At 38.1% G+C, this 17,001-nt stretch overlaps 1 protein-coding gene across 1 annotated transcript; it reads left to right on the top strand.

Moving 5' to 3' along the window:
- The first annotated feature begins 10,876 nt into the window (after positions 1-10,876).
- On the top strand, positions 10,877-15,021 carry LOC124148483. Its single transcript, XM_046519589.2, has 3 exons — positions 10,877-11,229; positions 13,117-13,224; positions 14,089-15,021. The coding sequence occupies exons 1-3, from the start codon at positions 10,999-11,001 to the stop codon at positions 14,239-14,241; spliced, it is 492 nt and encodes a 163-aa protein (XP_046375545.1). The 5' UTR covers positions 10,877-10,998; the 3' UTR covers positions 14,242-15,021.
- The last annotated feature ends 1,980 nt before the right edge of the window (positions 15,022-17,001 follow it).

Raw genomic sequence — 17,001 nt, 5'->3', positions numbered from 1 at the left:
CAACCTGCATCATACCAACAGTTGCTAGAGGGGCTTGAGAGGGGTTCAGATATTTTTTATATAAATTTAACCTGCAAATACTGTATCAGGTGTAAGGAAAGACTTTCCATCTGCTAGTCCATGCATCCCAGCTCCATGTCTAAGGGAACATACATGGAGGTGGTCCAGTGGTTTCCTTACCGTTGTGGCACCGACATGTTCCCTGAGGATTGATCCTCAGGCGTTGGGACAAACCAGATAGGCGCTGACAGTTTCGGCTGTTGCAGATTTAGCCTATGATAAGGGACTGACAACTTCTATATGTGGAGGGGAGATTTTTGTTTGAGTAAGGACTTTTTTCAGCAGGCACATGAAGACATATTTGTTTTCTCTGTAATGTGGAACCAAACAATTTGCTTTGGACCCACAATATTTCCAGGATGTTTTTTTTACTCTGAAATTATTATTTTTTCTAGGATTTTCTGGATGATATTTCTTTTCTAATCCCACCTATCATCCACAGACTATCACATGTTCAGATAAGAGTTTTGTAAAGTAATCACATCAGTTTGGACTAGGAATAGCAAAGGTGTGTGTTGATTATGTGAAAGTGACTTTAATAGTCTGCAAGTTTGAGGTCAGGTTGGAAGAATGGCAGAATTGATCATTATGCCAGGTAAGATGTATGTTTATTATTTGTACTGTCAGAGTTTGTGTGAAACACAATGTACCATAATAAGGGCAAAGTGATTGGTGGAGAACTTGTGTTGGACTGTGAAACAGGTGTATCTTCTGGTCCTGCTGCAAGATGGCACAGTCCAGTGATAATTGTTTTGATGGTATGAGAATACCAAGTGCTTCTATGAATATGCCAGATTGTTACACTACGGAGTGCATAGGAGGAGATGCCCATGTGTTCACGGACTAATCTGTAACAGCAATGCAACTGCTAATAAGGGCGTGTAATATGTAAATATATATCCACTGTATCAGTGACAGCGTTCAGCGACGGCGGCGGCGGCGGCGGCGACGAGTGGTGATGTGTGAGGACTCCCACTGTACTGGATTCACATTTCTGACTATGGATTTACATGTTGGACGGAATGATTCACATTTCTGACTATGGATTCACATGTTGGACAGAACAGATTCACATTTCTGACAATATGGATTCACATGTCAGAAAGTAATTGATTCACATCAGAAAGTAATTGATTCACATGTCAGAAAGTAATTGATTCTCATGTCAGAAAGTAATTGATTCTCATGTCAGAAAGTAATTGATTCTCATGTCAGAAAGTAATGATTCTCATGTCAGAAAGTAATTGATTCTCATGTCAGAAAGGAATTCATTCACATATCTGATGGTAGTGGATTTGCATTTCTGACAATGGATTCACATGTCAGGAAGTAATGGATTCACATTTCAGGAAGTAATGGATTCATATCAGAAAGTAATTGATTCACATGTCAAAAAGTAATTGATTCAAATGTCAGAAAGTAATTGATTCACAAATCTGATGGTAGTGGATTCATATTTCTGACAATGGATTCACATGTAAGGAAGTAATGGATTCACATTTCAGGAAGTAATGGATTCAAATGTTTGTGGATTCACATGTCTGACTGTAGTAAATTATTGCTGCTTAAACAAGGCACTGTCCAACAAAGCTAATCAGACCCATACTTTCTCCTGACAATTAAGCATGTATCTCTTGTAGATTTCCTCCAGCTGATGAAGCAGCAGGGGACCAGATGAAGATGCAGGATGCCTATCTGGTGTAGTTATAGAAGTAGGGGGCTGCCTCATAGTGAAGCTCCAGTGACTACTTGTGTTTAGGTCAAGAACCATTTATGCCGAATATATTTCTGTTGGTGTGACCTTCCATGTTCCTCATGGAGTTGAAAGGTGAACATTTCATCACTATTCAGACAACCAAGTAATGTAGTTCATTTGGGACACTGACATCGATGGTGAGGGCATTGGCAGGTTTCACAAGTTTGAAATGAGGAGAAACGTGATTGGTTACAATTAATTGGTTTCAACAAATCACGCTAAAACGATACTGCTCAACTTTTGATAGGGACACGGAATATCCAGGCCTGAATGTGACCGATTGCTTGATATGTTGTCATACAAGTTGTAATTAATATTGCCATGGAACTGAATCATGTGAACCTCTATTTCAAGTCGATTAAACATAAACACACAGTTCAATAAGTTGTAGCATGACGTCACAGTATCGCTATCAATATTGAGTGGTATATATTCGTAAGAACACATGTTCAGTAAATAATATATGTTTAAAATATTTTTCGTCTCTTGTGTAACACAGCAACCTGTGTAGGATTCCGAAATGCATATATATATTTCCATCATATGGACTCGTACCCCCCCAGAAGAGCTCGACAGGGTCAGGGTGCAACTCGTGCTGCCTAGTCCCGCCTAGTCCTGTAGCGGTAACTAGGGCAATGCGTGGTTTGGGAATTTGCATCATCAGGCCACTATTTTATCATTTCTACATTATTTTAATTTGCAACAACTTGATATTTTCTGGTGCTCTTTTGAAAATTAACCCGGTGTATGAGTGAGTATGACACATTCCATTAACTTTTTGCCAAAGTCAATCAACCAGCTGCCTTCACCAAGGGCACTTTGGCAGTTTTCTACAGTGTATATAGCTAGCTTTTGTTACCGTTTCCGGGGCAGTCGCGCCCGTCTCGAGCATTACAACTACACGTGGGCACCGTGGAACAAGTGTTCAAGAACATTAACAGATTCAGTCGAGACAACTAGCCAGCCGTTTCATCATAAACCAGTCTCGTGTGATTCCGGTAGTTAGAGCGAATGAAATTGCCGTTACCATGGCAACATTAGTTTTAACTTTCGTTATCATTGGCTATAGTTTTTGATACGTGATTCTTGCATTTTATTATCATATTCAAACCATTTTTAAGACGAAGGGCATTCTAATAAAATATAACAGTGTTTGTTTTTTTACGTTTTTGTTTGAAAACATATTGTTTCCTATTCGGCATCAAGTTCATCGTTACGAGAATGACATCACACGATCACTGAACAGCATATTTCTTTCACGTAACCGAACATTATTATTTTTCTATGTGTGACAATTAATGAACTGTGGAGGTGAGTGATTGGTCCGGAAGCAGGACCCTGGCGGTCGATGATGGCGTCATAGATACGGATGTGTTAAATAATTATATGTTTATACCTGTCTGAAGGTGCCTCATTATTAAATACTGTAGTTGTTGCCGATTAAATCCAACACGCTACCTTGGTAATGTATGGAAGTAGATTTAGATTTGAACTATTTTATCAAGACGAATATTATTTAAAACTGAACGATTGTGTTACATTGTCTATTTAATCATTTTGTTAATTCGTAAACACATGCCCATTATGCCCTTTGCGTGACTGATATGCGCATGTGCGGGTTTGTTGTCATGACGACTATTTCACGCATTAATCATTACTATAATTATGATGATTAAGCTTAATAAATATAAGCACATATCAGTCATACCACCTTAACTCTCAGTGTGACGTCATAAGCAAGCGCGTACACGGTCGTCACGCGGTATGGTGATGATGTGTTGCCCAAAACTTCTTGTTAATATGTTGATTGATAACCATTTTGTTACGTTTCTTCTGTCCTCTGGACGCGTCTTATAGGATCACAAATAAAGCTTCTTCCGTCATATATACAGCCTTTGTTGTGTGTCGAAAATACGTCCATGTGCCTTTCTGGATAACCCGCGGGGAACGATAGGTCCACGATAATCGCTTGCTTCTAAAAGCCGACTTAAAGAGGATCTGTGGTCACAGTGAAGTTGCCGATTGTGTAACCCCACGGTGTGAAATGTTGCTCATGCTATCAACAACTGGTTTGTCTGGCCCAGACTCAGTTATTTTCAGGAGGTCGTGGGCTTTCCTACCACAGTATGCTGAAAGCGGCGTTAAACCCAACTCACTGACGCAGGTCGTCGTCATGTACAGACGCAATATTGTATAATCTTACCTATGAACTCAGAACCATGAGGTCGGTCTTTCTGATGGAGAGGGCAGTGGGGTAGCCTAGTGGTTAAAGCCACGCTGAAGACCCGGATTCGATTTCCACATGGGTACAATGTATGAAGCCGGTTTCTGGTGTCCCCTGCTGTGATATTGTTGGAATATTGCTAAAACCCGGCGTAAAGCAATACTCACTCTCATTGAAAACCAACGTTATACCATCTATTTCTATTGGAATATTTCTCTATTCAACCGACGTTCACTCTGTTCGCTGTTCAGGTTTCCGTTCTTTAGTCGTGCCAGATCGTAGGTTCGAATCCCAGGTCAGCACTCATTTTGTTTCTCTGCTTGGCAGCACCCTACCAGTAATACACGTATAAGATATGCATATGCGTCCAAGGCGCACGCCAGAAACCTATGATTGTGGGTTCGAATCCAGGTTCGCCCCGATTATGTTTCTAGGTTTGTCAGCACCATACCCGTGCTCTTGGGTTTCACCGAAGCGGTAAACGTCTGAGACCTTCATCACTTCGGGCTTTCCTCCCACATTAAGCTGACACGCCGCAATATAACTGGAGACTATTCCAAGCCGCGTGAAAATCAAACTTTCAACCGGCGTCCGCTGACCTAATATTCCTTAACATAAATCATTTGTCTCGCGGTAGCGTCCCAAATCTCAAAACTTGAACCATATGTTGACTTTCAATACAGTTTGTTTTGTAGTTTAGCTATATAATTCCAGCTTTATGACGGCGGTCTGTAATTAATCGACTCTGAACCAGACAATCCAGTGATTGACATCATGAGCATCAAGCCACCCAGTTGGGATACGATGACATGCATCAACCAAGTCAGCAAGCCTGACCAACCGATCCATTTAGTTACCTCTTTCGACAAGCATAGGTGGCTGGGGACCCATGTTCCCCGTGTATTATTTTCCACATAGCAGGCGTACAGGCCACTGCGTGAACACATGACAATATGTCTCCCTTTACATTAGTTACGACCCGTGAAGATTCCGGGGTAGAATAGGTCTTCAGCAACCCATGCTTGCCGTAAAGGGTGACTATGCTTGTCGTAAAAGGCGACTAACGGGATCGGGTGGTCAGGCTCACTGACTTGGTTGATGCATGTCATCGATCCCAATTGCGTGGATCGATGCTCATGATATTAATCACTGGATTGTCTGGTCCAGACTCGATTATTTACAGACCGCCGTCATATAGCTGGCATATTGCTGAGTGCGGCGTTAAACAACAAACCAACCAACCAACCAACATTATTTACATTAAAATAGTAGCTTCCGATTGGTTGGGCGGTGTCACTGTTATTTCCCAAAACCTCTACACTGTTTTTAATGAAACGGAGATGGATTTAGTTTGGTTGCGATAGGGAAACTTGATTCAAAGGAATAACTTCGAAACGTATACTCCAACAATTTATTAAGGTATTTAACAGACTTGTTGAGGGATAATCAAATGAGTCTACTCACTTCTTTAGAGAAATTGTAGCATAAAAATGGATCAATTTGAGACTCAGTTCAGTGTCATTGAAAGGGAACTCGCAGACAGAGCACTCAACTCATGCGACATAAACGGAGCTAACAATTTATAAGACTAACGCAATGAAAACATGTCTTTGAAATATTTATTATTATTTTCTTCAAAAGAACCGTTCCTCTTCTGTTGTTTGGAAGCATGCAAACTAGACTTGGTTAGTTTGATCTAGACGTGCCTAGGCTTTTAGTAAAAAAAATACCTAATAAATACACATTCCACAGTCATGGTGCAGGGCTAACAGTTTACGTTTGGTGGGGTCAGTTAAAAGTAATAAAGCAACATTTGCATATGGATCGGAGAAATTACAAATAGTAGATACCGTCACTACAATTACGTAGGGATTGCTAGTTCACAAAATAGGCGACTGAAAGCCCTAGTCAAAAATACAAACAAAACCATGTTCTGTCTATTTAAAAGAGGTCGAAATAAACATTTCTTTTAATAAGACATTGTTTCATGTTGCCTCAAATCCTATATTGGTTCAAAGGTGTTGAATATTAAAACGTAATGCTATTAAAAAATTACATTAAAGTTTTGGACTACCGTAAACAAAACCCCAATACATGGAAAATGGTGAATTTGGGCGGGATCTACTTAAAGCATATATATATATATATATATATATATATATATATATATATATATATATATATATATATAAAGCACAGTAAAGTGCTAACTCTCAGGCACAATATAGTAATAATTAAATAAGTGGAGCGCTAGCCAATTAAAACTGTGTTCAATCTTACTCCACTTATTTAATTATCAATATATATATACTAGTATATGTTTCGAATAGATTAATGGCTTATGTGCGTTTCGTTAAAGTTATGAAATTATGACAGCTAACATATAATTAAAAAAAACAAAATTCCATAGTAACGGCAAACTTCAAACTATTCCATACTCCTCAAACGTATAATAGGAAATGGGTTGTCTATAAACTATAAATAAAACATTCACAGTCACAGGTCAGTCTGACCAGCTTTCAGGAAGTGTGATAATAGCAAGTCCCGAGCACCACCAGCATACAAAACAACCGCATCTGAGGACCTTCTAAAAAACTTAAAGAACATTGCGTTTTATTTAGCTGTATTTAACGACAGATCTTGATCGAATTTATTGAAATACATAAACGTAAATACACCTGAACTACATTTGGTTGTTTATTAAAAATGCGAATATGATATATACTGAAATAGACAAAAACTTTACTTCACATAACCTGCCAGGCAAAAGAAACTATAAAACCATGTTTGATGGTGGCTAAAAACAAAACAAACTAGAAATGATTATTTGATGGGGGTGGATTTGATACGGCTATCATAGTTGTGTTTAGGTTTGCAGTGTTTCGGCGACTGTTTTCAATCCTAGTAAACCTTTTGATAGCGTTTGCGATGTGTTGGTCAAATCCAATTTTCAAGTTCATATATACTTTCTTTTGCCCGTCACTTTAAATAATCTTCATAACCATATTGTACACGGGAACAGGTTAGACTGTGTAGGCGGATCGGCGGTGAAGCTTGGAAAGTTAAGGTTGAATAGTTAAATTTAATTAAATATTTATTTTAAATTTATTTATTACTATTTTGGTTATGGGGTGTATTCAAATTTGTTTTAGGAAATTACCAAAGATTCTCATGACAACGATTTAATTTTATCTGTAACAGTAACATTGTTAGAAGAAAAACACTGGATGACGGTATAAGAATCTGCATCGAAACGTTTCTAAATGCAATAGATCATTTTCTTATTAACTCACCAACTTATAGAACGCCAGTCAACTAGTTAGTGAAATTGTTATTTTTAAAATGTATTTAATTTAAACGTATTTTATTTAAGAATTGGCTTTGTGTGATTTTCAGTGGAGTGTGATCATTCCTAGAGTAAATGCCAAGCTGTATGAAAGTCGGAATTTGTAAATCCGGATATCGTGTGAACTTTATTTAAAGATTGTTCAATATAGGAATAGAAACATACTACTCAACCTAAACTCGTAACTTGACAAGAGTACTAAAAAAAGAAAAAAAAAGAAAGGGAAAGGGAAAAGGTGTGTGGTAAAAAGAAGAGAGTCTTACTATATATCACACTCAGATCGTGTCGCCGATAGTTTTAAATGTTCTTCGGTCTTCCTTTTTCTCAGCTTTGAGCACTGGCCTGTTGATGAGGCCCATATGACACACTAATTAACAAACATGAGCGACAAACCAACTTTGATTAGTGGTGACCCCCAGATAGTTGGAGAATGAATGAATGATGTTTATTCTCGTAAATCACGGCAGTGATACACAGATGTAATTGGATACAGGAATTAGATACAATAGGAGAAAACATGTCAGTGGAACATTTCCATACATGATCTTATATAACTCGCCAGTTTTAATAGAATTGGCCTATAAGTAATGGACATCAAATGAGAGAATTATATGGCAGAAGGATACATACAGTAGTATTGAGGCAAAAACTTGTTTCTAATTTCTGAGAGTTTTGGACATTCTAATAAAAAGTGCATTTCATCACATATCAAATTTTTACACCATGAACATTTTCTTTCCTCTCTTACAATATTATACCATCTTCCTTTTTCAATGGGTAATCTATGATTTGCTGTTCTAAAACGAGCAAGAGAGATGCTAAAGGTGATTGGTAGTTCTAGTAAATAAGGTTCTAGGGATGGTAACTCTTTAAACATGTTATAATAGTAACCTTTAGATGAATTTTCCTTTGATTCTCTCCATCTTTGCAAAAAATTATCAATGAGAACATGTTTCACATTTTGTTTCAACCAAGCGACACTAATAAAGGTTTGAGACAACCAAATGTAATTAAAGCCTATATTTTGAAGAATACATTTTACTTCTTTTAATAGGGGGAAATGGTAATTTGGATTTGCAATGGACATTTGAAACATAAGTTTATATACGAAACTAGAAAGGCTAGTTTGTGATGATGTTAGCTTGCACCAATATGAAATCATTCTTATCTTGATGAAAATGCTGAGAGGATACCTCCCTAGTTCACCATTTACCATGTAATCGGGTGTTGACTGTTTTAACTTGAGAATATTTAGAAAATTTAAGATGTACACGTTCAATGACAACAGCATTTTCAACCTCACAGTTAATCTTTGTCAATGCACAAGCAGAACATTCCATTACTAAGATGGGGGTGGCGGGATAGTGTCTTTACCTAGGTGACGAGAGGACGTTGCTGAAGAGCAAGTCGTCACCAAGGAAGAATTATGAATTTGTCAAATAACTGTAAATTTTGAATTAGTTATGAATTTTGAAAAAATAACTACACAAATTCTACTGAAATAACAAGAATAAAATACTGGTCATTCCAATACGGTCCAGACAGCGAAAATGTTATCACAAATACCAGTCGGTTGTTCTTTTCAGTAAGGCTACGTCACGGCGTGTCTGCTTACAACTGAATCCTAACGGGACATTGTCGCGTTGTCGCGCTTTGGTCGCGCTTTTTACTTGTTTGTGCAAGGGTGACAACGCGACAGTGTCACTTCTGGTATTCCATAGCTTACGGCGGGAGGAAGCCCAAAGTGACGCAGGTTGGATGTCTACTGCCAGCGCGGCTCCAAAGAGCCCGGGTACGGCGCTGACCAACCAAGAACCAGTTGGAAGCAGGTACTCACACAGCCAAGTGGCAGTGTGACTCGGGGACTGGTGCAGTCGGATCTTAGAACTTGGCTCCGTCTAATCATATCATAGAATGTGACCACTAATTACATAACTGGGGATATTATTTTTTTAACTTATGTAAATATAGATTATAACGAGTGTCCTATTGATTTCACGAGTCATAAACTCTGACACAAATTTCACAAAAGCTGTTTGATGCCCACATGAATTTATTATTTTCTTTGTAAGCTATACTTCATAACTAGCTGTGATATAAAGTGTGCATGACATTGTTTTCACGAAAGAAGCTAAATTTTGTTTAAGTCATAAACTCTGACACAAATTTCGAAAAATCTATATACATGTAATGCACACAGAAATGTAATATTTTTTTATATAATCTATACTTCATTTTAAGCTGTGGTTAAGATGTGGTGTATTTTAGCAATCGAGCATATAAAAGTGCCATCACGTCAAATAATACCGATGCTGTTTGGTTGCACAGTTTGACGAAGGTCCCATGTCACTACAATACTCGAGTTGCGACGATACCTACAGCGACACTTAGCTTATACAAATACCTATATCGAAGATTCTCTTGTTGGAAACAGCAGCACGCTATCCGCGCTTTGGTAAGTTATAGAAGCGCCGTAAAAGACTCGTTGGGGAAGAAATACAAAATGTGATTCTGAGTAACGGGTTCGTAATAGAACTCTATTTATGTATCCTTCTGCATAGATCAGAGACGTGCATATTCAAGCGGCGAATGTATAAGTATAGAGATTGAAATTAATACCCAGCATGAAAAAAGGTCCACCTTCACAACACGACATAAATCAGCATTTCTCAGTTAAGTTCGAGAAAAAAAATACAATCCCCAGCACTAAAAGTTCTCTACTTATAAATAATATTATATAAATGGTGATGCGGCGAATCAATCTAGAAAATTAGGCCAATTTTTTTTAAATTTTTGTCCCTAAATTGTGGATCTTCCGGTTATATTGTCTTAAAAGTCGGGGAAAAACTTCTTTTCATCTGATCACAATTTATTTTTTCTTATTAACCAGATGACCATATACAATGTATACAGGCCGGGTATAAATATGTGGATGTTATGGTTTCCGGGTTAATTGAAACCGGTAATTGTCACATTGTCTTGTCTTTTTAAATAATTACTTTATCTTCTTAATTACTGTTTTGGTGGAAAACAAATTGTTCGTTCGTCCACCCCTTATCACATTTAAATGTCAACCGTATTTGATGACCAGTAAAATAACTACCATTTAGACAAATAACGAGATTGTGTGTGGAAAAACAAGACAATAATTAAAGCAACACAGTCTGGTAATTTTCTATGTTCACAGTAGTATGTGACCTATATAGGGATAATTATGATTTAGCTATTATAACTGATCCGGGAAATTAAAAAAAAATGCAGATTAATGTTGTGTCTTTGGCTACACATTAGTCTGTCTTCCTGTTTTGTTACAGATTGTATGGCGACACACCACTAGGGCTTATCCCGCCAAGCTTAGCAAAGTCTGACAAGTGCATGCGAGCTGCCGCGACAAGTTCTGCTATAAATAGACTCACCTTGCTGACGTAATGTCATGTGTGGCTTCATACGAGCCCTCGGTTCGAGAGTAACGCGCGTTAATGCGCGATAACAACAACAGTAACCACATAGCATCGACCTTACAGTGGAGTGTGGTCGCGTGGCGCTACGCTATAACACGGCTTAACTACACACACGTGATTCGCGCTTTTTCCAAAGTCTTCCTTTTTGACAATGTTTTCAGAAGATTTATTTGATTTTAACTTACCTGGCAATGTCGATGTTGGTTGTATTCAGGACCAGGAGCTGCTGAACGCTCAGGAGCGGGCGTTGGCCAGTAACTCCATCACCCCCCTACTGAAACAGGAACTACGATATACGATACAGTCTCGCAGACTTACAGAGGGAAAAGACGAGATGAATGTGTCCAGCTTAAACACTTCTTCTTCTTCTCACACGCACGAGGTAACACGACAGGACTTTATCACACGGGAAGGAAAATATTGTGATTCGGAGCAATAATGGCGCTGATTAATGCCTACGTAATATCTATATATGAAAGTTATGGAAACTTCAGTTTCGTAAACTTTTGTTTGTATTGCCTTGAGCGACTTGGTCTATTCTCTCCAACGCCGCATAGGTCTAACGGTGCGTCATTCATTTTGTTGGTAAAATATATTGGTGAACGGACTAAATGTAATCTCCTTAGTGTATTTAATTACATTTAGTTATGCTAGTGTTTCATTTTTGTTTGGAGACAGAAAACGTGTTTTTATATTTAGGTCAGTGTAGATAAAAGCTTGTAGTAACGGTTGCAGATATTCGGTGACTTTATCATTTCACCAGTAACAGATTACACAATCTTTATCAATCTGTAGGATTATTTCTGGACGCAGAGGTGCATAGTGCCTCAGTTTTATATACTGAACAAAAAAACAGGGATTATGGATATTTTTTGGGATATTGTTTTGGTAGTTAAGACTGAGTTTGTCTAAATGCGAACTGTATATAAAATATTTCATGATTCCTAACTTTTTTGTTCTGTATGGAAACAATCTAACCGCTCATTGAAACACACGGAGAAATACTAACTACAACATATGTTTGATTATGTTTTAATGACCACAAAGAGTATTTTTATACATGAGTTTTAAAGATTCTAAAACAAGGGGTAAAATAAGTTCTAAATTATGAAAAGTAGTGCTGTTTCATAGAAACGTCGTAATGTTTTCTTGATTTTCTTGGCCTATATTTTCTTATTTCAATAGAAGTTTCTGATGTCAATATTCACATAATAGTTGATGATATTTCGTTTTATCCACAAACAGCAATATGTTTGGTTGTCGAATGTATCGGAATGTGTGTATGTATTTGTGGGTATATTGTGAATATACCAGAACAGACATATCCACGTACGCTATACTCAGAACATTATTACCAACCACATTTCATGAACCCAACGATGTTCGCCGTGCAAGCATACGTCATACGGCCCATAAAACTATCAATATGCCCTTCTTACTTATTTATATTCTGCTTTGATACAATTCAAACACTTTTCCGTCTGGCGAAATCAGCTGTGTGTTTATGATGATGTCACGCATGTCAACCTTTGCGTACAAAAAGTGAATTTTCTTAACTGTAAATACACTTTTCTATAAAACATTACTGGAGTCTTCGTCGTGAATAAAACGTTCCAGCATTTCAACTTTGTGACACTTGGAGTTCCCTTTGATTTATGTATTTATTTATGTGGGTTTGTTTCATACATGAGAAATAAGTTTCCAGATTTCTGGGTCATTTGTTTTCAAATGTCCTGTATCCTCTACATCAGTGTATGACACTTTTACACGACACGTAAACGTAATGTTTTAGTTGTTCGTTTACAAAGTACCTCTGATTTATTTAACAAAGTTGGTAAATACAGATCGGACAACAGTACTGCGACAGCCTACAGCATCTTGTACATGACCAATATATTTTATATTTTAAAAAACCGAATCATAATCACTGAAAACGTATTTAATAACTATCAAGTGAGTGAATGCTTTTAACGCCGCACCCAACCCCATTCAAGCAGCATCACGAGGCTCTGTATAAAATCGAGTATGGACCAGAACAACAATTTTTTAAACTAGTTTCGTAAATAAAAGCGTCACGTAATAAATGCGATTTTTTACATACTTTTTAAAAATGTGTTAATCCAAACAAGACATTACACGATACGGTGTTTCCCCCAAACATCAATAATTAACAATTCACACGAATTTAGCGAATATGTTGCACACAAGTTGAATATTATTGACAATGTTTGGAGCCTGGTTAACCTGTACGTCTCGTGTATTGCTGCAGCTGACCGCAGAGGAAGTGGAGAAGAGGAAGAAGAGACAGGAACAGAACCGACGAGCAGCAAAACGGTTCCGACAGAAGAAGAAGGATGAAACAGACGCGCACCTGCAGGTGGGACATAGCTAGAGGCTCTTGTCCAATGAAATGGCGTCATTTGATCACGTGGAAGTCATTTGTGTCCAAATGAACAGGAGTTTTTCATGCATATGATTACGTGCTGCACGTGCAGTTCATGCTAAATATGATTGTTGTTTTATTTAGGTAAATAGGTAACTCGTGACTATATAAATCTCAATATCCAGGTTTTGGTGTTCTTTGCTAGTGGCTTAGTGCAGAGTGCGACCTCAACATAACACCGTGACGTCTGTAGTAAAACGTGACATTTTCCACCTACTATATTTACGAACCTCGTTAATCCAGATACTTTCGTTACCAGTAAATTAACCTGGCTGGAAAAGAGAGTTTTGGCATGGCTTAGAAGAAACAGTTCCCCACGAATATGATGATCGTAGTACTTAAAACATCTCCCATATTTTGAAACCAGTGATCATGGGTTTGAATCCGAGCTTCGACCTGGTTATGTTTCTTGGTTTGTCAGCACCATTCTGTTCTCGTTGGTTTCACACATTTTGTATACGTCTAAGACCTGCATCACTTCGGAATTTCCTCCCACACGAAGCTGGCGTAACTGAAATACTATCCAGAGCGTCGTTAAACCAAGGTCACTCATTCGCTACTGATGCAGACGAAGATAGTTGGATGGGATTCGTATTAAAAAGGCTGAACGCATAATCTAAATAAAATTCATAATTTTACCGAGAGTTTTTTTTATTCAATTAAAAAGTTGAACATCTAACATCGTCAGCGTTAGAAATACCCCATTTTGCCGTGTACACTTGAAAACATATTTACAAAAGCATACATTTCATCAAACCTCAACCGCCGGTAATCTAAACTATACTTTGTATCTTTTAGGAGATGGAGCTACTTCTTGACAAGAACACGGCCCTCCGTGCCAAGGTCAAGGATCTTCTCCAAGAACGTGCGTGCCTCTTTTCTCAACTCGCCGAGCATCTTCTCACGTGCAGCAACCCGATACTCGTCCCTGCCCCGAACCCACTTTGCTGACACCATTTGGGACCATTTGGGACCATTTGGGACATGGGGGAATGCTACAGGGTTGTGGCTGAAGGTGTTTATCTCAAGAACTGTTTTGTGGGCATTCGTCGACGGTCCAAAATAAGTGGTGCAAATGAAATCAACATTCTTAATTTGTCACTTAATATGCATAAAGCACGTGCAGCACATGGGTAAGCTGTACATAGAGCCGTGCGTGGTGTGTGGCACTCGGGCTTCTGACTTAGAAGAATGGCGGACTGTACCATGAGCAGATATGGATCATGATCTCAAAACTATATTTATTTCATTCCCATGATATAATGAACATACCATATATACATATATTTACATTGCCTTTATTTTCATATGGCCTGTTATCATTTAGTCTCTACCAGTCATTTCAAGACAATCGTCTTTCCAAAGATCTCTTAAACACTGAATACCATTTGATAATTAGCAGTCATACCAAGAACGAAATGAGATTAATTTTTTTAGCCAAAATATGTACACATGTGTAACTGACATATAATATAATTTTATATTTTATGAGACTGATCGGGAAGATTGGAGATGATTGTGTGTGTGTGTGTGTGTTATTGTGGCATTGCGCAAGTGGGGAGGGTGTGTCACAGATACCGCGAGGTGTGGGTTTGTACTGCACTGATATAAATATTAATGAATATAAATTATTATTCATGCAAACCATGAAAACAATGTATTGATTTTCTTTGCCAAATTGACGGGAGCAAAATTAGTCATTGTATTGAAATAAATATTCTTAACCTGAAAGAAAAAAATATGTTATTTTTATTGTTTCATTTTTACAATGATGTTCTGCTTATTTTACGATGAAAGTAGGTCAGAAGAAAATATACACCCACAAAAACATGCAAGCATTTGGAATACAGTTAACATGATGCATGAACAGGTATAGTGGTTAGACGGTTTGACTATTATTAAATGTCAAAAGGTTAAATACATGTATCGACTGTTGGATACGATCGACTGTTGGATACATGGGTATCTTATCTAAACCGAGGGGTGGTCGGGTAGCCTTGTGGTTAAAGCGTTCGCTCGTCACGCCGAAGACCCGGGTTCGATTCCCGCCATGGATACAATGTGTGAAGCCCATTTCTGGTGTCCCCCGCCGTGATATTGCTGGAATATTGCTAAAAGCGGCGTAAAACCATACTCACTCACTCACTCGCTCACTCACTTATCTAAAACGAAGTGGCACTACCGTCAGACAATGCCCTTGTCCTAAGTATACGTACACTTCTTTGTAAATGACATCAACAGTTCTCTTGAAATATAATTATACCTCTCCGTCTATGTTCAGTCAACTGATAACTAAAGGGCCGGGTACTAGAAAGTCTCAATCCATGTTAGGTGGTGACTATAAAACGAAACAAGGGCGATGTATATACAGTCTTGGTTTGTAGTTTGCAGTTTTTCGGCGATCGTTTTCTGCCCAGTAACGTTTTGATAATGTTACTAATTATTTTGGCTGAAACTTATTTTCAAGTGTATACATTCTTTTCCCCGGCAGTTCATGTTGTGTCAACGGCGACACGAAACTTGGAGGTTCGCATTGTTTCAAGATATGTTGACAGTTGTTTACTTTATTTATTTATAGAATTTTATTGTGATCATTTGGGTATATTCTACGGATATCAAACCAGAGGCGTGTCACGTGCGAGACATGGCAATGAAATATTATTACTTAAAAAACCCAAATATAGAGTAATTCTATTTGGCGGCTGTCATTCAGTATAAAAAGAGGATTGGTTGGACTGGACAACTGAAAAAGAGCCCCACCATATTCCACTTATATAGTAAGAGGCGACTAACGGGATCGGGTGATCAGGCAAGCTGACTTGGTTGATGCATATCATCGTATCAAAATTGCTTAGATCGATGCTCATGATGTCAGTCACTGGATTATCTGGTCCAGACACGATTATTTACAGACCGCCGCCATATAGCTGGAATACAGTGCGGTATTAACAACAAGTTTTTTTATGAACATAATCAGAAAATGAAAATTTCAAGAATTGTTGTTGAAGTTGATTATGTTTATTTATCCATCCCTCATTCCTGCAACAGTTTGTTAAAAGTAATTCGTAGCTGGGTAATTTTGTGTATGTCAATACGAATTCGCCACTTCGTAAAGTAAACCCAAATGTGTTCCATCAGAACATTAATACATTGAAGGGTTCATATAAAATGTTTCTAAACGAAATACACTTTTATCCATGGGTATACATTTGTATTTACACGAAGGATACGTGGATGTCCACACACATACATTAGACCCGTGAAGATCCGGGGTAGAATAGGTCTTCAGCAACCCATGCTTGCCGTAAAAGGCGACTTTGCTTGTCGTAGGAGGCGACCAACGGGATCGGGTGGTCAGGCTCACTGAATTGGTTAATGCATGTCATCGTATCCCAATTGCGTGGATCGATGCTCATGATGTCGGTCACTGGATTGTCTGATCCAGACTTGATTATTTACAGACCGCCGTCATAAAGCTGGAATATTGCTGAGTGCGGCGTTAAACAAGAAACAAACAAAACATTTGATGTGTGTATGCGTGAAACTTTATGTTTGTATACCTTGAAGCATCTGCTCCTCCTGTGATGCAACCTTTACATATGTTTCGTCATCAAGCATCACACCTTAGGCCGAACAAACATGTCATATTAATGGTATAATATTACATTGTTGAAAACAATACCATTGAGTATAACATGGAACTGACACACC

Source organism: Haliotis rufescens, unplaced genomic scaffold (assembly GCF_023055435.1).
Source record: "Haliotis rufescens isolate VD_foot unplaced genomic scaffold, xgHalRufe1.0.p SCAF_3, whole genome shotgun sequence".
Lineage (NCBI taxonomy): Eukaryota > Metazoa > Mollusca > Gastropoda > Lepetellida > Haliotidae > Haliotis > Haliotis rufescens.
Note: the sequence above shows the minus strand (reverse complement) of the source record. Positions and strands in the feature narration are given on the sequence as shown.